The sequence below is a fragment of the Prinia subflava genome, chromosome 20 (assembly GCF_021018805.1).
Source record: "Prinia subflava isolate CZ2003 ecotype Zambia chromosome 20, Cam_Psub_1.2, whole genome shotgun sequence".
NCBI classification, from domain to species: domain Eukaryota; kingdom Metazoa; phylum Chordata; class Aves; order Passeriformes; family Cisticolidae; genus Prinia; species Prinia subflava.
In genome coordinates this window covers 281,251-302,521 of record NC_086266.1, presented here as the reverse complement: position 1 = coordinate 302,521, position 21,271 = coordinate 281,251, and the positions used below count along the sequence as shown (strand labels likewise).

Below are 21,271 nucleotides of genomic sequence, written 5' to 3'. Positions count from 1 at the left end.
AGTGCTCCTCTTTGTTAGAGCAGAACAATCACTCTCGTGGACCCTTTGCTTGCTCTCTGTCTTTCAGCTGGTGCTTTGTAACAATTCTATTTTAATTAACAAATTAAAAATATTTTCTTTCTGTATAGCATATAGCAGCAAAATAACAATACCAGTTCAATTTAAATGGGAACTTGCTCATCTAGATGAGCTTACTACAAAATTCTGTAAGTCCATGCTGGACCATACTGATACCAAAGGAAAGCTCATATTTGAGTTTTTGCTTTAGGTATTTTTTTTGTTTTTAATAAGATTGCCAAGAGAGCTTTGACTTGATGTTAACATAAATCATTTCTGTTTGGATCACAATCCTGATTAGGTAGCATCTGTGGCAAGGAATAGATAAGATTACTTTCCTTAGAAAACAGCTATACAAGCAAGTAATCACAAAATACACTTTAGGCATTACATCACCTTGGTAATTCCCCATCTGCCTTCCCTTACTCCATGATAAATTGCAGAGGGTGGTAAGCTCCGTGTAGCAGCAGCTCTTGAAGAAAACCTCCAGAAAACTTAACTGACATCTTCCTGTTGCTGTCAACTCCATTCACTGCTCGTCACATGTTATCTGGTGACACCCCGCAATGCTATAAATCTAATATCATCTAGCAAATGTCATCAAAGAGGTTTTTTTGTTGTATTCTTTCTACATGTATCTGTTGTCTGCAAGTTCTTCCCTCCTAGAGTGTCCTTGGCTTTGTACCTGACATCCACTGGCATTGCTGCACTCCTGTGATGTCAGGGTCTGTGTAGAGGAGACCCTCTCAGCACGGACCTGCTGGGAGCAATTGAACATGCTCAGCCTGTAAGAGCAGATTTCAACTCCCTCACCAGTGATCCTCAATACCTCCACATCATTTGTAAGACAATGAAGGAAGAAATGAAGAATGGAAGGTGCACCTGCCCTTCTTTTGGCTCTCTGTGGTCCCATCCAGATCCTGCCTCCTGAGCAACCTCGTGCTGGAGCTCAAGCCACAAGACCTGCCCATGTGCAAGTTAGAAAGGCAGAAATCCAAGCTTCAGCTGCTTGTTCAGCTACTCTCTTTGTGGATAAGATTTATTGTATTCAGAAATTAATTCTATCCTGTAGGGCAGGATAGCACAACTGGAGGTTCTGCATTTCTTAAAACCACTATCTTACTTCAAGTTCTTCAGTTTGGTATCAGGCCATCAGAACAAGGCGTGTCTGCACGTGCAGATCAAGAGAATTGTCTGACAGAAAGGAGTGCAAAGGCAGGGCTGTGAAGGTTACAGAGCAGACATTTCATTGTGCTGTAAATGACAGCAGCTTTTAAACTTGCAGGGAGTGGGTGGTGGTTCCTGCTCTGACTGCAGAGCACAGCACTCCTCAGATCCTGCCCACCTTTACCTCTCCCCGTGATGGTTTGCAATAATCACTCTCTCCTCTTTTAGAAAGTTAGCGAAGGTTATACATCACAATCCACACAATAATACAGAACTGGACAGTAGTTTTAAGGTATTTGTTCCTGTATTTAAAAAAAGCCTTGTAATAGCTGTCCAATCTAGCACTACATAAAACTTACACACTGCTAATTTTTTCAGCAGACTGCGTCAATTGTCAGTAACCTTAATGCAGTCCCTTCCAAGTCATGCCAAGAGAGCTATCTAATTTTCTACTTTATTTGAATTCTACTTATAAATGCATGAGCATGCAAAGAGGAAAAAGAGAGAAAGAAAGGAAAGGCTGATAAAATACCGAATAAATTAAACATCAGGACTTTAATCTCTAGGCAATTTTATTTCCTAATCAAAAATATTGTACATCAATTTTTAAGTATGCTTTTTGTCTGATTGACAAATACTATGCATATTTCTATAATTAGCTGTACATTTGTGGAAAGGTAATGTAATCTTTGTGTTTCTACCATATACTTAAGATTCTTTTTTAAGGAGGGAGAATAATTTTTTCCTCAAGGTAAATTGCTTTCAAGTGGAATAAAATCATCTCAGGTTAACTTTGTAGATTTCAGAGCTTTTAAGATTAGTATGATACTTATCTTCAATTCTGCATCACTGCTAGAAAGCTTTAGAAGGCAGGACTTAGTCCTAATCCACAGGCAACAATACACTAATCTGTTTTTTGTGGGCTTCTGTTTGCCTTTCTCTGCTTCCTCTGAAATGCCAGCAAGGCTGTGGGACGGCACAGGATTAAGAAAATTTTCCTCCCTCACAGAAATGACATGATCCCAGGGATGGAGGAGCGTCTCTCCAAATGGCAGCAGTCATTCATGAATGGCACTGCCAGAAAGAGCAGACCCTTGTAGCTGGCTCCTGTTCTGTCCATAGCCCAGCCCAGTGCTCCTGCCTACCCTGGTGCCCCCAAGCATGGAGCTGGACTACATTTTTCCTTCCCATCTAGTATTTTAATGCTTTCCTGAATTCTGTCTTACTCAGACTGAGACATTACTTCAGTTTATCAAAGTGATTTAGAATTCCAAATCTGTTCCATCGATTTGCATGTGTCCTTCCCAAATCAAACATGAAAGACATGAACTGTCTCACCAGGGCAGTGGATTTTAGGTTTGGTGGCCCTGAGAGACCAGTCTGTATACTACCATACCCAGGGTTCATTCACCTATGGAGAGCAGAGAGAAAGAACAGATCTCACCAAAAGAAGAGAAAGAAGGAACATAATAGGAATATTACTAATATGCAGTGGTCCTGGAAGATTTTATAACTTCTGTGCCTGGACAGAGTTTCCCTGGTGCACTCCTTCCCTGGACAGGGAATAGCAGCACCCTCTATAATAGAGATGCTGAGGCAGAAAAAATCTCGGTGAGATAGTAACAGGTTGCAAGTTTCCTACTAACAGGGGCACTTTCTTCATCCAATCTGCGACAGTTTTGGTGAACCAGGGACTTTCATCCAAAAAGATGTTGAAAAATTTTCTTGGTTTCAGTTACAGTAGCCAGACTGTTTAAGTAAAGGACAGTGGTGCAAAACAGAGGGTTAGATTATGAGGGTAACCTCCAGCAGCAACTCCTTAGTGAATCCAGAGCTACCTCATTTTGCATGTGAAATTCTCTATTACCATTAAAATGGACTGGTAATCCACATTTTGCATCTAAAACCCAACCTAACTGGCCCCCATATCCAGCCCAAGACTAACTCAAGACGTTAGAAGTTTTTACATCCACAGACTGGTGGCAGATTTACAAGTTCTGAGGAACTCCCACCACCGTGGGCACTTGTGTGTAACAGCCTCTGCCTGCTTCTCCTGGAAGGGCAGCGAATGTTGTGACATATTCTCATCAGGGATCTGTATCACACTCATGCACATACCTGAGGTTAAAAACTACCAAAGCATTGTGAAAAGCATATCACGTCCATCACTGAGAGGTTAAAATAAATACCTTTAATGGTGAGTTTTTGGCTTCAGGGAATTCCCTTTCATCAAGCCTCATCCAGCGCTGTAGAAACTGCTGAACCATTGGGTTTTCATTATTAACAATCTGGAATCCAGTAATGTTGGCACCTCCATGCATTACTCTCTCCAGAACAATGTCTGTGAAACCCTGGAAGGACACATGTAGAAAGAAAAGAATCACTGCCACTTTCCTCCGGCTCAGTTTTACCTGCTACTAGTGCAGCGCAAAAGGCACCATGTAATGTCTCTCCTGTTATCTGAAAATATCCTACCAAGGAGACAACTACTATCACAATTAGGATTTTGATAGTGGCATAAAATAGAATTTAAACCACCTTCTTGCTCTTTGAAATAGAAAACTTCCCTTTTGGGGTGTGGCAATGTGGCAGGTAATATTTGTTGGTCAGAAAGAAAGCAGGGAAACTTGAAGTACCATTTCCTCTTTTGTCCAGATGGTGAAAACTGCTCAAGAACTTCCAATCCCATTTGTACAGCAAAGTGAACACAAGGGTTCAGGGCTAGGAAAGAAAACCACTCCATCTCTTGCCAGGCAGTTCACCACAGCATCACTCAGCACGTCACGTGCGAGCTGAACGGGACGATTCTCTCCCACTCTGTTGTTATTTATACCTGAGGCAGTAAATTGGAGTCTTTTTGATTAGTATGACTTGATTGCAGTCATGTTTATCTGAATGTCAATGGTTACACATACTAAAAGGCAACCCAGAATAAGAACCTCTGTATTTCTATGCACGAGCTAATCAGTGAGATCATGACTGCTTCTTAAAATGCAAAATGATGCATCTTAAAGTCATACAGTACTTATACTAAATAAGGGTATTTAAAATTTTGTCTTTTCTGCTTTAATCACACCAAAACATAGATACAAAGAATCTTTGACTAATTAGGATTGCCAACTAGAAAGTGAGTTTTGGAAAACTCCCATTTTTCTACTCACAGTAGACAAAGAACCTAAAAATGAGTCTTCCTGCAGGTTTAATTACAATACAAGACTTTTTATAAGCAACCTCAGTAGGTGGTGTTTCAAAAGCATCAGAAACACCCCTGAAAGTCAATTCTACTCTCCAGAAGAAGCTCTGATACAGACAGAAATATACGGCCTCTCCCTGGTAGGTCAGCACATGGACAGGCAAAACCCTACACTTTGAAATACCAACGAAAAGCTAAACAGCCTTGGTGGTTTACTTGTTAGAATTGTTCTCATTTGCAGCTTTTTACCACTTACATAGAAATATGCTAATACTGTTTTTCCTGGAGTGCTTAAATTCAAAATATGTTATATAGAAAATTCCAGTCACAAGTATCTAATTTATGAGGATAGAAATTACTGGAAAATATATAATTAAATTATTACTTTGAAATTAGCAGAGGACATGACATTTTCTGACAAAAGAAACTGAGATGACATATCAGTTACAGTATTTACTGAAGTAATTTCTCAAAATCCAAGTACTCATCCATGCATTTCCACTTTCTGATTAAAGTTTCCACAACGTGAACAGAATATTATACTCTCTAAAATGCAGCTATACCTTCCATGAAGAAAAGTTCTTACCAGGTTAGCTAACATGTAGTGATAGCCTCTAGAATGTTTGCCGAGGATTACAACCTGTGTGGAGAAAAACATTACACATTATTTGGTTGTAAGAAGATGACCCTTAACTAGTGGAAAAGAGACAGAGAATGAATATTTTGACAGTCTTCCACGTTCAATCCATGAGCAGCACGAGTATTCCAGATCTGTGGCATTACAGACAAGATGGAGTCATTTGTGTTTTTCAAACACGTGGGCAGAATACAACCAAGAGTAACTCACAGGGCTGAGAGGACTCCCCTGGCAGAGACGACCCTACCTGGCAAGTTCCCCCTGTGGTCACAGTGTCCTCCCTGCTGACCAGGGTAATTTTAGTTACCAGTTCAAGCATTTCTGCTCCCAAATGAGGTAATACTGTGTCTACCCAAAGGAAACACCTGTTTACTTTGCTCCTTGTTTGTGTTGTGCAGGAGAGGTGCAGGACACAGCCCAGCCACCCACTGTGTTCATTAACCTGCACCAGCACTGCAGGGCTGGGGAGGCACCAAACTGGACAGGGAGCTCCCTACAAGAACCCTTCCATGTATGAATGTCTAAAGTTAAATTCCCAAAGTCATAATGAGTGACCTTCATTGCCTTGTGACAGGTGTTAAAAGGCCTGAAAACTTGTCATTTCCAGTGCATCTAAATGGATACATCTGACCTTACAGTGTTTTGTCAAAATTGCTACTAAATGTTGCGTTGCACATTCCACTAAGCAACATCTGCCCTCGCTGACCCGGCTTGGACATCTCTCTGTGCAAAGAGCCATTAAATGGAATCTCTCAGAGACAAAAGGGCAGCAGGATGAACTCAGCAGCTGGACCCTCTGAGGGTAATGGGAGCAGGGCAGGCAGCGCTGGCTGAACTCTGCCACGCCGTGTGCTTCCCCCCAGCCCAGGAGTGCTTTTGCGTAAGGAAGGAAAGCACACCCTTCCCACACCTGCACACCTGGCAGCTGCCTCACCTGCAACGCCACCTGTGCAGGACTGTGCCCTTCCCTCCAGACCAGAATCTCAGAAACATCCATCCAGTCCCACAGGCATCAAATGGAGTAACATCCACCAGTACGAGTTTAATTAGTGATTGTGGTGACTGCATGCATGTCATGATACAATCCATTCTAGCCAGGTAAAAAACACCAAACAACGCTGGCAACACAAGTATTATTGTAGTACATATCCTACAAGCAGCTCAAGCAAAGAGATGATGCTTTTTGATGGAGAATCATCTGAAAATCTATACATAACCACACAAATGTACACCATGATCACAGAAAAACACTCCAAATGCCACACTTTAAAAGACAGCATAACCACTTACATCTTTGCTATAAACAGATGACATTTGAGTCACTGACTTTAGATACACTGCGGAGCCTGCTCAAGTTCTTGATTAAATTATTAAGTGCCCAATTGTTTCTTTGGGTAGTATTGTCCTTAACAGATGCCATTTCTTTTAAATTCACATTTAATTCTGTAGGAATTTGCATACTTCCAGCAGCCTGAAAATAAATTGTTGTTCGGGTCCTCCTGAGAACTGTATGTACACTCTGTTGGTAGAAAGCATCTGCTTTCCTACACTCACATTTGTTTTCTGTGGAAATGCGCAGGCTTCCTTCAGATCATCTGCTGTGCATGCTACTTGCATACTGAATTCTCTGTGTTTTAGTTTCACCTTAAAGGCAGGTTAGAGACAAAACTTATTTAAGAACAACAATTGTGGTTTTAACCTTAACAACAAATAAGAAAGCTTTTACATTTCTATTCAGAAATGTGTTTATTCAAGAGAAAAATATCACCACAGATGAAGTCAGAGGCTGTAAGAAAAACATACATGGAACTGCTACAGGCACCAGGAGCAGTAGTGCAAACAGGAAATGTAGGACTCATTAGCACAGATCAGACTCAGCCTTCGTCTCATGTGTTGTCATGTCATCAAAATGGCTCAGTTTATGAAACCTTCGAGAGATCCAAGGAACTACAGCCAAGCTTTAATTCACAAAGCATCTTTCAGAAGTGACCTGACAGCATTTCTATTCATACAATCAACCATGTTGGCTCATAACTACTGAACTGGATCTTAACAATGTGTTTAAAATTCACTACACACCACACAGCTGTCCTAAATCTTAACAAGCACAACTCTCCTCCTCCCTCACTTCCCACCCTGTACCAACTGCCCAGCATGCTGAAGGGAGCTGCTGGATTAGCGAGCCAGCAGAAACAATCACAGACCTGTTACTCCCAGGGGAGCAAAGCGATGGATAAAGCTTTTTTATGAAGAAGGAAAACAGGAGTATAACAGTATAACAGGAGTATAACAAATAAATCTCATCAACTGCTGATATATTGTGAAGCTTATACAGAAAGTGGGATATTGAATAGTGGTGGTGAATAGAAAGCCAGGATTACAGGGCAAGGATTTCACAGAGCTGCAGGTCTTTCGTAAGTTTGACTTCCGAGACTTAATATTGCTTTCACCTTGACTGAAAGAAAAGCTTGTAAGATTTTACACTGAACAAAGGAGAAGAGAAAAAAAATGGCTGAAAACCATCATGAATAATTTAGATTTCTGATCCCACATAATTCTTGCCTTGTACATGAAAAGATCATAATGCAAGGTTTGATATACAGAGTTTGTATTTTGAATTAACTCCTTGGATATTTCCAGTTAATTAAGAGAACATCCAGAGGGAATACAACTAAAATGTATCTGCATTCAAAATAAAAGTAAAACCTGCTGGTCAGCACCAGGCATACTTGAAGTAGAGACCTATGGAGATATACAGCCAGATGGAGAAATTAAGACAGCATTGGCAATCTTACTTTCCCTTTTGCCTAGGGGAGTTATTTTTTGAGTGCAAGCATAAAGACAATTTGGTTTCCACTGCATCAGTCATCATTATAATAAATAGGTAACTACAAATTTTTGCCTTAGCTTTGAGATTTTCCTTAAACTTTTGGAAGATATCATTAAAGATATTAACCGGCTAATATTAAGCTGGTATGAACCATTTTGGTGTTTCTAGAGCGATAATGACAATTCTCTCATGAGGACACTCCTGCACTGGTGAGCTCAGATTTGCACACAGCGTTTCAGATGCAGCCTCACCGCTGCAGAACGAGGAGGAAGGGTCACCTCAGTGACCTGCTGACCACGCTAACCCAGTGCTGCCCAGGATGCTGCTGGCCCTCTTTGCTGTGACAGTACAGTGCTGCCTTGTGGTCAGCTTGACTGCCAGGACTCCAGGATCCTTCCCTGCAGAGCTGCTTTCCAGCCAGGAAGCCTCTGCCTGCTCTGTGCTGGTGCACAGAGCTGTTCTCCAGGTGCAGAGCTTTGCACTTCCCCTTGCTCAGCTTCATGAGGCTGCACTGCTCACTCCAGCAGCCTGTCAAGGTCCTGTAGCTCAACTGCTTGGTGTATCACTGCTCCAAATCTGGTATCAGCAAACTTGCTGAGACTGCAGCCCACCCCACAACCTTCAGATCACTCAGGTTAAACAGGATTAGCCCCAGTACCCTCAGGGTACCCCAAATAGTAACTAACCTCCAGCTGGCCTCTGCATTGCTGATCACAACCCTCTAAGCCCAGCACAGTCATTTTTAAATCCACCTTCCTGCCTCTGTGGGCTTTAATTTTAAAAAGTCATGGAAAAATACAAGCTAAGAGGATATGCTTGCACTTGTACTGAGAGAAGGAGCTACCCTGGCTCTGGCAGCAGTGAAAGGAAAACTACCATGTCCAATTAATACCTGTTAGGAGCATATCTTCCTACACTTGAATCCACTGCCATCTGGTCAGTTTATTCTGACTAGGATGTCAATCTGAAGAATTCATCATCCTTTATTTACAAATGAGAAAAGAAAGAAAAAAACTAGATCACAAAAGTACAGACTACCTCATCTACAGCTCAAGCCCACAATATTTTATGAGACTATTAGATCTTCCCATAACATAAAATACTGATGCTGACAGGCAGTATTGCCACAAAGAAGGTCTGAAATTTTTTACTGTGCTTTTCATACCTGACAAGTGGCAGAAATATGCCACTTTAATGGAATGACAGGCAGAGACCTGACCTGCTGTAATGTGTCCTTCCATTTTGACCATATCTGGGAACAATGATGCAATGTTAACTCTAGAGCTCCTCTTCCCTAGGTTTTAGTAAGACAGTAGTTAGAAAAACAAGATTTCCCATAAGATCAGAGTTAAAAAGTATTTTCTTGTCTTTGTTGAGGTTATTTGTACATTAATTTGGGTTCCGTTGTTGTAAGCCCACACTTAAAAAAGAAACTTCTGTTTTTCAAGTATACATGCACAGTTCTGAGGACAGGAGAACTTAGCTACCTCTAGTTAGACAGTAATGTGCCTTTACACCTTGCTATAGAAATACAATTATGGCACCTTTGCCTTCAAAGCAGTGAGCAAATGCCAGAAGTGATTGCACAATTCTTTCTTTCCCACAGCAAACAAGTGAACGATAAATGGACTCAGGGATAAAAAAATTTTAACAGCGTGGCCAGGACGAGCTCTCAGTGTTGATTGCACTTCACGGGAACAGAGGGACATCAAGAACAACAACAACTGTCTGGCAAGGCTAAACCATTGTGGAGCACACTGTCTTTTCACCTGGGCAGCAGGTGAGCTGTTTTCCAGCTCCCACCCCTATTGAAAGCACTTCTGTCCCAAGGATGGAGTTTATGCTTATCTCAGATCTGAGCAGCTCCTACCTACACTGGACTGAATGACTGAAGCTGTGCTGCTGAAGCAGCACCCTGCTGAACCGGTGGTACTGGCTGATCTGTCTGCAGGACTAAATGAAGAGAGCAGAGGAACAGAATATCGGGGTGACCAACCCTGATAATCAGATCACTTTAACAGAAACTGAAGGTAAGGCCCAAAGGACTGTCAGTACATTAGCAAGATGTTGAACCTCTCGATTGCCATCTGCAAGTACTGCAGCTCAGCTGTGCTCCCACCCCTCAGGAAAAACAGGAATTTATGCATTTCAGAGTCTCCTGCCCTCTCCTGCAGACCCTTCCTGCCGTGGGGAGGTGCCTGTGGGGTCTGCAGCCGTGGCACTGCAGTTCTCTGCACTACGAGCAGCACTGCAGTCATTCCCAGAGCGTTACCCTGCGAGCAATGGGCACTAGACATAATCATTCTTCACCATGTTTGCACAGGTCACCCCTTGTCACATAAATTTTCCAGATAGCAAAAACAGGTGGAGAACAGAAAATAAAACTTCTCCCATGGGAACAGGACTTTCCTCATCTAACCAGATAGCACAGTAAAAATAAGATCCCTTGTAACCTCAGTAGCTCAATTTTACCGTAAGCTTGCAGAGCCCACTCACCTGTTTTCCAATTTACACATAAGCCTCTGAAGGAAGACCAAATTCCCTTTGAGGATTATAAACACTAGACAAGGTTCAATCTTCTCTCAGTAAATCTATAAAAAAGGGCTTTTCTGGTGTCACAATTTTGTCTCTTTCTATCACACCAACATCACCAGTGCCAATAGACGAGGTTCCCCAGGAACCGCAATCTCATGGTGACAAAAGATACACCCCAGCTGCTCGTGGTCTGTCACTGCCAAACAAGTGATGCCTGTCCTGCCTTCGATTTTGCAGAGACAAAACCATTTCCAAATTCTGCAGGAGCTGCTTCCCTCACACAAAGGGTCAAAACCTCGTGACTGTAACTTTAGTGCAAACCCAGGGAAGGTGATTTATCTCTTCACTTGGTATTAATAGGACAGGAGTCTGGCCACCAGGGAGAGTGATGCTGTAAAATATGCAGTAAACAATGATTTCATTTATATGAAGAATGAGTACTATGTTAAATTTGAGTTAAATATTAAATGAAGAATGTGTTAAATATTAAGATGAAGATTCCACGCACATATTATTTGTTGCAGACAAAAACAACTGAATATATATTTGAGATTAATTTATCCACCATTTCAGAGTCTTCATGCCCTTTAGAGAATGTCACAAATCCACACGCAGTCACAATTGATGTATTTTGTATTTCTGTGCAGTATAAAGACCTAAAAATTTTACTTCCATGCTACTGCCACCTTATACAACTGTGACTACACTTTATAACCAACCAAATCCTCACTTTTCTCTACAGCACAATATCATTTGTTTGGGCATATAAAACATTCTTCAAACAGCTTTTGGCTGTTCTGCAACAAATCTCTCACGGGAGATTCTCTCCTAGAGAAGTGGAATCTCCTCGAAGAAGAGGACAAAGATGTGCTTGGGGGAAGCAGGGAATTGATGCCTCTGAAGCACCTCATTAGGTTTTCCCCCTCTGGCCCCCTTCTTGTGTCCTTCTGTCCCTTGCCTCTCTCCTTCATGATAGTCACATCAAGAGTGAAATTCTGCTTTTAGGCCTCTCCAGATAGATGATGGTTGTACATGTTAGTCCTTGGAGGGTAATTAAAGGCAACATCTCAAAGCTATGTTGTGCTTCGTTCTTCCTCCATATGGCTAAAACGTCTTTTCCCATAACTAATCTGACATTTGCTGACAGAATATTGTGTAGTTCAATACACATCTAATTTGTGCATAAAAGGTTACACTAGAAATGATTTAAAAAAAAAGTACAAACAGCAACATTGGTTCTGAGGGCATGATACTTTCTTTCACTGTGCTGACAAAATTTTCTGTGCCCTGAAAAAATTTTCTTACTCTCATTTTCCTTGATATGACTTAGCAATATTGTCAGGTTAACTAATCTGTTGGCACAATTATTGTTAAAAGATATATTCAACTGCAAAACATCAGAGCAGAGCACACACAGATGAAGAGTTTTATGATCTCTGGTAACTGCCATTCATAATCACAATTATTTACTCTTTAAGCAGAATAGAATTCATTAAATAAGCTTTCTCTCAAAATTTCTTTATTCGGACAGACAAAACAAGTGTTATATCTCTCAGGACTGCATCGCTCTTCACAACTCACATCCCTCAATACAAAGACCTTCATGTCAAAAATAATCAAAACTTAAACTACCTTTCATCTCTTGAAGCTAGTTCACTAAAAACAAGATCAGATACAAGGGGCTGTTACAAGCACAACAAAAATTCTTTGTACCATATGAAAAGAATACTCAAAATTGCTGAGACCTTTACCCCTTATTTTGCCAAGATACCTTCAAGAAAAGATGCTTGTTTCCAGAAAGCTTCCTCGAAGAGATGTGTCACAGGAATTTCTAATTAGTGAATTCTTTAGATTCTTAAGCAAGGGTAATGAACTAAAAATCCAGTTGTGTTCTGGAGGAGTTTTTGCACCTGTATTTATGGGAATGACTTATTACATATGTTACTCTGCAGCAGTGTTTTCACGCATAGGTAATTTTAAGGAGGTAACAAATTGTCTACCAGTTCTAGTATATTTTTTGAGAAATATCCTCCCTCAGTCATTAAATGATCATTAAAGATGATTTAACATCCAAGGAAGTTCCAGGACTTTTTCGAGCCTCTGTAAAATCCTAAGTTCTCCTGAAATTTACATTTCACCCAAAATTTCCCACAGAGGCTTTATATCTCAAAGAAATCACAGCAAAGCTGCTTTCCTAGCAACATTTGCAGTTGCTTTTCCTCCAGTCTCCAGTGCAAGCAGCTCCAATCCCGTGTAACGCGGTCCCACCGCACCACCCTCACCTCCAGCTGCCACCCCTGTCCTCAGCTGCCTCCTGCTCCTCGGCAGCTCCTGCACACCCACAAGCCCAGGGCAGGCAGATCAACACCACCACCACCAAAGCTGCCTCCCAGCTCAGCCTCCCTAAATTTCACAGCACCTCACATCACCTTCACAAAGATCACTAATAACAGTGATACACATTTATTCTTAGTTGTCCAAACCTTCTGCAGAAGGCAGAAGTGCTCCAGCACTGCCACCCAGTTTGGTGGTGTATCCACACCACCACCAGGCAGCTCTTCAGTGCCCTTTGGATCATGTGCCCAAACCCTGTGAGCTCCAGGAGATCCCCAGCCCTCCTTTTGACTTTCAGTCCCATGGAACTGTACATCCAACACCCTCAAGAGCACATCCCTGCAAGCACAGACACACATAAACAATGCTCATTTCTTCTCTTCATATCCCACAGTGTCAACAAAACTTCTTCAGTCTTAGCTGCTCAAAATATAAAAGGATCTACATCCACTGGGGGAAAGAAAGTAAGAAATTAGGTAAACGGAGTCACACAGTTTTCATTTTAAAAACACATGAATTCCCCATTTTCTCCATACTTCCCATCAGCATGTCCGAGTAAAATCCCAGTGTTATTCCCTGGAATTGGACAAGAGTCCTTGGAAAAAGAATTCTGCTTATATAAACTATTACTGCATGTCAGGATCACTTCAAACTATTATTTGGATATAACCCAGAAGTGTCGCAGTAATTCAGTCCCAGTGCTCACATGAGAATTTTTTGGAAGGGTTTTGTACTGCAGAGCACTGCCTTCAAGCAGACCAAAAATACTGAATAGTAGCCATTCTTTTTTTTTCTTTGTAAGCATTTCCTTTCCTTTTCAAAGGCCCTACAAAATTAAGAAAAAAAAGAAAGGTTTATTCTGCTTCACTACAAGCAGCACTCTGCAATACTTCCAAATAATTTGGTGCATAAACCATGAACTGAAAAAGATTATGAAGAGTTAATTTATTTTCCCTAGATTTAGTTTATGCAGAAGGGGTGACTGTTTTACTCATATGAGGTAATAGAGATACAGCAATATTTTTCTTTTCAGATTCTTTACATGCATTTTCCCAGGATAGAAGATATTTAGGGTATTTTTTGGGGTCTGTGTACATTCTTGATAATTTTATTTATTACACCTTTTGGAAGAAGGAGCTTCCAGTAATACATACACCATTATACCTCCACATGCATGCCTATGGTGTGACACGAACAGATTTAATTTAGTAACATGGGCTTTTTTTAAGCCAGGGAACATTACTTTTGTCTAAAATTATTATGCTGCTTTCCAGCTCACTGGTTGGATACTGTGGTAAGTTTGTATTTGAGTTGAGCTGACTGACTGTCTATAAATTTAGTCCAGGCTGCCCCTGATGGCAGAGTCAGGTGGACTCGCACAGGGTAAGAGGGTGGGATCAGAGCCAGGAGTCCCATATGGATGTACAATCCCAGCCCTGAGAGACTGGACAGGAATCCAGTCCTGAGAGACTGGACAGGAATCCCAGCCCTGAGAGACTGGACAGGAATCCCAGCCCTGACAGACTGGACAGGAATCCAGCACTGAGAGACTGGACAGGAATCCCAGCCCTGAGAGACTGGACAGGAATCCCAGCCCTGACAGACTGGACAGGAATCCAGCACTGAGAGACTGGACAGGAATCCCAGCCCTGACAGACTGGACAGGAATCCAGCACTGAGAGACTGGACAGGAATCCAGCACTGACAGACTGGACAGGAATCCCAGCCCTGAGAGACTGGACAGGAATCCAGCACTGAGAGACTGGACAGGAATCCAGCCCTGAGAGACGGGACAGGAATCCAGCCCTGAGAGACTGGACAGGAATCCAGCCCTGAGAGACTGGACAGGAATCCCAGCCCTGACAGACTGGACAGGAATCCCAGCCCTGACAGACTGGACTGGGATGGAGCTTCCATAGGGCCTGATCCAAACCTGCCTGGAGCCAACACCCCACAGCTCTGATCACACCTCTGCATCTCACGTCTGGGGACTGCAGCTATGAACTCTCAGGGTGTTCCAGACTGCACCACCAGCAGCTGGGCTAAAAAGGCCCAGGGGGGTGGCCCCATTCTGAAAATCCTGCTGTCTGAACTGCAGTGTAACTGTGCTCTATGAGATGCTCTTGGGAACACCTTGGTCCATAAGGGGCCCTGAAAAGCCCCAGTGGTCTCCTCCCCTGGAGATGTGATTCTTATCACACTGAAGCCATTAATCCCAGCTTAGTGAGCTGGGAAAAAAAGACACACACTCTTGTGTGGCTTTTCTTTTACTGAGTTGGGACTTCTTCCCTTGTAAATGAACTGATGAGACACCAGAACTATCGTGCTGACTCTGGTGATGTACAACGCCTGTTTGCACAGTGGTACTGTGCTATTACTATTCATTTTGATAGTGTGTTTCCTTCCTCTCCCTGCAGTTGGCTCATCTGATTTGTTGCCAAGATGGTTGGTTGCCTTGGAAACTAATTAAGGAAAGGCTTTGGTTAGAAGCAGAGTTTGAGGCATTAAACTATTTGAGAGACAGATGCAGAAATTAAGGTAATGTCTGCTAAGATGAAAGGGCTTATCCTTTATGTATAAGAAGAAAGAACCACATTCAAATGCCAGGACTAAAACAAAGCAACTTATACACAAACTGATTTTTAAAACCTGGAAGAGATAAATGAGCGAGGGGTTTCAAAATCAGTCAGGAGCTTAGAAGAGGTGACAACGATTCCCAAAGCTATTAGAGATAGAGAGATGGACAAACAGGGAAAGTCAAAAACTCAGGGGATCCAATGTTGAACAAATTACAGCCAGCCCTCCCTTTCCCTCAAATACTCTGTGTCTTTAAAACACTTCTTGTGAATGTTGTTTTTGAAAAACACCTGTAGAGCTAATGAAAGACCAAACCCTCTCCTCCAGTCCAGGTATGGCACAAGGAGCATCCATGAGTACACCTGCTCCCAAAGCTCTCCAAACACAACAGGGAAAGGTGAGGGCCCGTAGCCCTCAGGACCTCTACACCTGAGCCCTGGCCATGAGGGTGACAAGGTGAGCAGCTCAGAGAGCGTGGACACAGGCTGAGCAGTGAGCAGGACCCCCAGAGGGCTCGGGGCAAACACCTGCACCACTTCTGTGCACCTTAACAGCCATCTATGAACTGAAGTCAAAGCAAATACAACCTCTGTATGAGCACAATGATAGAGATTTAAATATCATTTCCAGGATAAACGCTGACTCTCTACTTGCAACAGCACAACTAAACAAAGATTTTGGTTCTCTGTACATTTAACAGCAATGCAGAGGTTGGCATATATATATGACTGTAACAGCATAATTGTATACTACAAATATTGTGGTAAAAATATGCAATTTTTTTTATGCACAGGTGCATGTGTGTGCATTGGTGTGTGCATTATATCCCATAAATTATCATAAAACACAAAATGAGTAACTGCTACAATCATAGAAAAATAAAAACTCTAATGGTGACTTTCAGGTTCATACGCCCCTGGCACAAGAAACAAGAGTTGCTTGGCAGCAATCCTCTACATACAGCAGCCTCCACATTTACAGTGAGATGTTTCTGGTATTAATTATTATTACTACTGATCAGATAAATGTAAAACTGTCCTTTAATGTCTCTTGAACACTTTTAAGCTTTGTGTGCCATTACTTCAATCATTCCACAGGATGACTAATAATGCTCTGATAAATTCCTGTCATTTAGAACCTTGTTTCATGTAATCTGGGTAACAGCTTTGGAGAGACATTCCTTTTTACAAGCTAGAAATTCTTTCCTCAGGTATGTGTGAAATCTGCTGTATGTGGGGCAATTAACCCAAGATGTTACTGTCTCTGCTTCAGTAATTCATCTCCAGCCCTTTCTGAGTTTCACAGCTGACAGAAGCAGGCCCTTTAAGGCAGATACAGCTGTCACTTTTGACTTATGCCCATTCTTACTCTTCTGCTGGCTATGTCCTGAGGGTGCCTGACCTAAGAATTCTCCTTTCCTACCCATATGCCCATACAGACCTGGGAGCTGCTGAAACTCCCTGGGTGTGAAGGGAAAGAAGTGACCTTTCATTCTGCTTTTTTCATTCTGGTTCTAACAATACTCACGGGTATCTAACGAAGAGATGTCCTAAATTTTAAGTTTCTAGTCCACTGGAAATGTAAAAATGAACCGTACCAGTTTCAGAGCAATGTTACACAACAGTCTACAAAGCAGATACTCTCCTGGAGCCCCAGCTGAAGCCCACAGCTGCAGACAGAGGATAAGATCAGCCTGTGACACGGCTGTGGCCCTGAGCAGGCGATGGGCACACTGCTCTGCAGGGCTGCTCCCAGCACTGCCGTGCCTTCAGAGGACACAGCACTGCTGGGCTGCGGAAGCAAAGCAGAAGCTGAAGCTACTCAAAGCCCTGCCTCAAGTGTCCCTCTGTATTTGCAGGCAATTGCATTTTAAATTGCTATGGAAAACACAGGCAAACCCCCACCAGACCATCTGTTTATAATGGAACACATAAACCGCGAAGTTTACCTGACAGTGGTCTTGAAGCTCTCCAATTACATTTTTCCCTGTTGTTATTTTTAATGACTGTTCCTCCACCCCACACTGCAGCTGTGTGTTTATTCTTACGCCAGCCTCACTGTGAAAGCTGTTGTGCAGTGAGCTCTCTCCTCTGAGACGCGAGCAGCTCTGCAGAGGCGCAGCTGGGGCTGCACTCCAAACCTGCACACCTCCATCCTGATCTCAGCGTTTCAGACTCGGGCCGTCACTGTCAGCGCGTGCTCAGGACACAGCCAGATCCCCCCTCTTAATCCTACAGTGCTTCACTTTAACTTCTCTTTGGCAGTCTGGCTGTCAGTGTCAAGCTCTGGGGACTGCATTCTCTGCTGTAATATTGCTTTTGCTTTGTGAGATGCCTTCATTTAATACAGACACCGCCTTGGAGCCCAACCCTCACGACCAAGTTTGGAGATAGCGTCCTTTTGATAAAAGCATGCAGTCTCTGGAATAAACAGGTCTTTTGTAAAGTTTCACCATTTTGATCCTGAATGGAGTTTCTTCCTCCTCATTTGCCCTCAGGAGATTTTCTTTTAAGTGGACATAAAGCCACTCTAGTCTGAAATACAGCTTATTATCCTGGGAATAAGAAAAACACATTTCTTAACTCAAAATCATGGTCAAACAGGCTAAGGCTTACTGTTAGCTCTCACAAAAAATGTTCTTCTGTTTATGAGAACAAAATTTTTTATCTGTGAAGAAATATAGAAAATTTTAGCATCAAGGGACAAGAAGTGCGGGGAGCTTATGAATTTTGCATGATATAAGTGTTGCTATCTGTATGCCTGAGAGGCCAGTGGATGATTGAATTGGATACAGTTTTGTTGTGCAAGGGGGATATACAGATCCAGATGCTCAGTGGTTATAGAACTATAGGGCAAGTGAAAAAACAGATGGCAGCTTACAGAGTAACTACTGATTTCTCTGCTTCCCTCTATTCTACAGCTGAAGAGGTTTGAGCAGGGTATCCACCTCCAGGACAAAATGTAAGGCCTGTCACAAAATCTTCTGAATGGGGAATGAAAACAAATCAACCTGTATGAAATTTGGCACAGAACAGGTTACTCAGGCAGAGCAGGAACTGGGGTGCCCTCCTTCCCCGACCTTAAAGTTACAGCTGGGAAGATGAGATACCAGACAGCCCTGAGAAGAGAAATATTTCACATGACAGGTTACAGGTCTTGGAAATGTAGGGACATTCACATGTCCCATATGCTAAAGGCATATGGAATATTTAAGGTCACTGACTCACACGTCTGTACATTGCTGAAGGAAGGTACAGAATATTCCAGAACGACCTGAAGTCTCAGAAGAAAATTCTCAGAGGTGCAATTGTCTTTGGATGAGCCTGAATTTTGGAAGAGATGTATACCCTGGTCTGAACGGGTTGAAGAAAGGATCAAAGGAAGGGGTGCACACATTGCCCAGCCCGATACAGGAAAAGGGGTCACTCTTACTGAATGCAAGCACTGACACAAAGCCATGATACATGGCTATGGAGCAGAGCACTGACAGGCTTGCTGAACGGGCTGGCCAGGAGCCCAAAAGTCTGATAGCCAACTCAGTGCGTGTGTAGACTGTTTAGTGCTTCACAGTCTGTTTATTTCTGCTATGACTTTTCTTCTTGAATAAGTTCTATTTAAGCCTCGGAAATCCAGGGTCACTGGCAAATGCTGCTGCTGACTCAGAGAATGAAATAGCAGGTGCCACACAGTAACCACATAAACCCCTCTCTGGAGGGAGGCATCATTCCCAGAAGCTGAGGGGAGGGTTGACCTCTGAAGTTCTCCTAGGAGGCCAAAAAAGGGAGAGGGATGGAGCTGGGCTGAGGCAGCCTATAGCAGCCCCCTATGGGACACAGTTTGTCCATCAGTACTCGGATAGTTCAGACAGGTAAAGTGTTTTTGCTTCCTTTTGTTCTCACTGGGAAAAACAAACCCATCTGCAAAGTGCATCAGCAAGCAGTAACAGGCTCAGACAGTACTGCTCCTCAGCTGAGCAGCCTTCCTAGACTCCACACACAGCACTGAATTGACTTTTTAAACTGCAATAAAACGCTAGATTTGAAATATGCAAATCCAGACTTATCTCTCCCCTCAATAATATGTTATCAGCAAACACACTTGGCTAAAAAAAAGACAACTCTCCATTCCCTTGAGCAAATTGGATGGATGGATTTAAATATGACACGTGTTTCTGAAAACTTTTAACTACTTTATGAAAAGATAACAGGGTAAGCAGAGGAGGTGGAAGGAAAAGCCTACAAACAGTAATTGTTCAGCTATCAACCTAGGGTCCATCCACCATTACTGACTTTCCCTGCAGAAATTTAAGTCACTGCTTTTCAGTATCCAATTTAAAAAACTCTTGAAATTGTTGACAGAAGATATTTTTAGCATCAGGGCCACCAGCATGTATTGTAGAGTTTGGGGAAACCTGGAGGCCTCAGTAGCAAATTTTTACTACAGATGCTAATCATGTCGACAGAAGACCGAACCATACATTTAACAAAATTTAAACTCCACTAGAGTTGAATTTAGAATAGTAGCAGAAGAAAAGGGTCGTCAGGTTTTTTGCTATATGGTTTGCTTGGTATACAGCTTTCCTTTTAGGCACTGAAATAGTTTGAGTTTTTTTCTCTTACTTGGACAATAGAAGAAAAAATGGGGAACAAATGTAAATGAAGTCACATCAAACAAAAGGCTTTCTTCTCAGTTGAGAGTGGGCCCAAAGAGCTCTTCAGGCTTGGCTCAGGACTGCTTTCCTGCAGCACTTTCAGAAGAGTGGGCTGTGGGTAGGTACGGTGCTATGCATCTTTTCTAAGAATATGAACAAACAAAAGAAAAAAAAACCTTTACACTTTTCAGTATGAATTTCCCTAAAGAGAGCACTCACCATATTGCTTAAAAATACAGCATAAACCACAGTGCTGTGTGTTAGCATCACAACCATAGCAGTCAGAGCTAGGGACCAGCATGGCTCGTGCCCTGTTCTCTTGAGCACCTCTTTCCCTGATCTGTAAGTAGCAGCTGGCACCTGGCTGTCCCCACAGACTCACCCTCAGTGATACAACTCAAGGCTTGACAGGAACTAAATATTTTGAGAAGGAATGCAGTGAACATTATTTTTCATGTTTCCCAGGGTTTATGGCAGTGAGGTCAGTTTGTTGGTAGTTCACAATACAACATTTCTAAGAGATATGCTAATGCTTCATGAAATTTAAATGTTACTCTTGATCTATTCCATACTATGACCCCACAGTTAAACTGACAAAGTGGCAGTAATCAGAGGGTTTTCAGTCCCAATGCAAGTGAATTCCCACATGCCTGTGAATAACCAAGCAGCGTGGATTTGGTGCCACACCAGCACCAGCCTTCCCAGGCAGCAGGGAACTGTCCTGAGTGTGCTTCCAACAGTTTGTACCTGTTACCACACCTCTTCAGGCACACTGCACTGCACAGGCACAGTGGGCAGCCCCCACGGATGACCAGAGGGTACGGCCACTCCTCTGGGGCAAAGCAAACACTGGGAAAGCCATGCAAGAGCAGAACTTCCCAAATGCACCTTCCCCCACAAAGGTGCTTAGACTCATCACCCACAATTTAAGCCTGTCAACAGCACTGGCTGTGCAGAGGGGAGGGCTTTACGTACCAAAATGCACTAATGAATTATCTGGACTATCAGCTGAATTTTTCATTAGCAGGGTTTCCCTCTGGGAATTCTTTAGGATGATTTTGTGATACTTCACTGGTTTTTGATTTCTTGTTTCATGTTCCACTTAAAACACTGTACCTGTCTTGCAATCCTTACAAGCATACTCGATTCCAGTAATGTTATTCTGGCAGTTGAAGTTTTAGGTTCTTTACCTACTTAAAAATAATTCATTATTAACACTGGGGAAAAAATATCACAGTGGTGTTTGCTGGTAGGTTACATGTAAGTGCTGCCATCAACTATGAGCATCAC

General features: G+C 42.4%; 1 protein-coding gene across 15 annotated transcripts in view; it reads right to left on the bottom strand.

Annotated features, from left to right (window-relative positions):
- Positions 1 to 21,271, bottom strand: part of GRIA3 (glutamate ionotropic receptor AMPA type subunit 3) — a 218,557-nt gene that overhangs the window by 51,657 nt on the left and 145,629 nt on the right. For all 15 annotated transcript variants that reach the window (XR_010082745.1, XM_063416499.1, XM_063416494.1 and 12 more), the window contains 2 exons: positions 5,004 to 5,057; positions 3,414 to 3,575 (listed from right to left, as the gene is read on the bottom strand). Coding sequence is in view for 14 of the 15 variants with exons in the window: in XM_063416499.1 (XP_063272569.1) it covers positions 3,414 to 3,575; positions 5,004 to 5,057 (216 nt within the window). In the remaining variant the exon portion in view is untranslated. The remainder of the gene's footprint in view (positions 1 to 3,413; positions 3,576 to 5,003; positions 5,058 to 21,271) is intronic.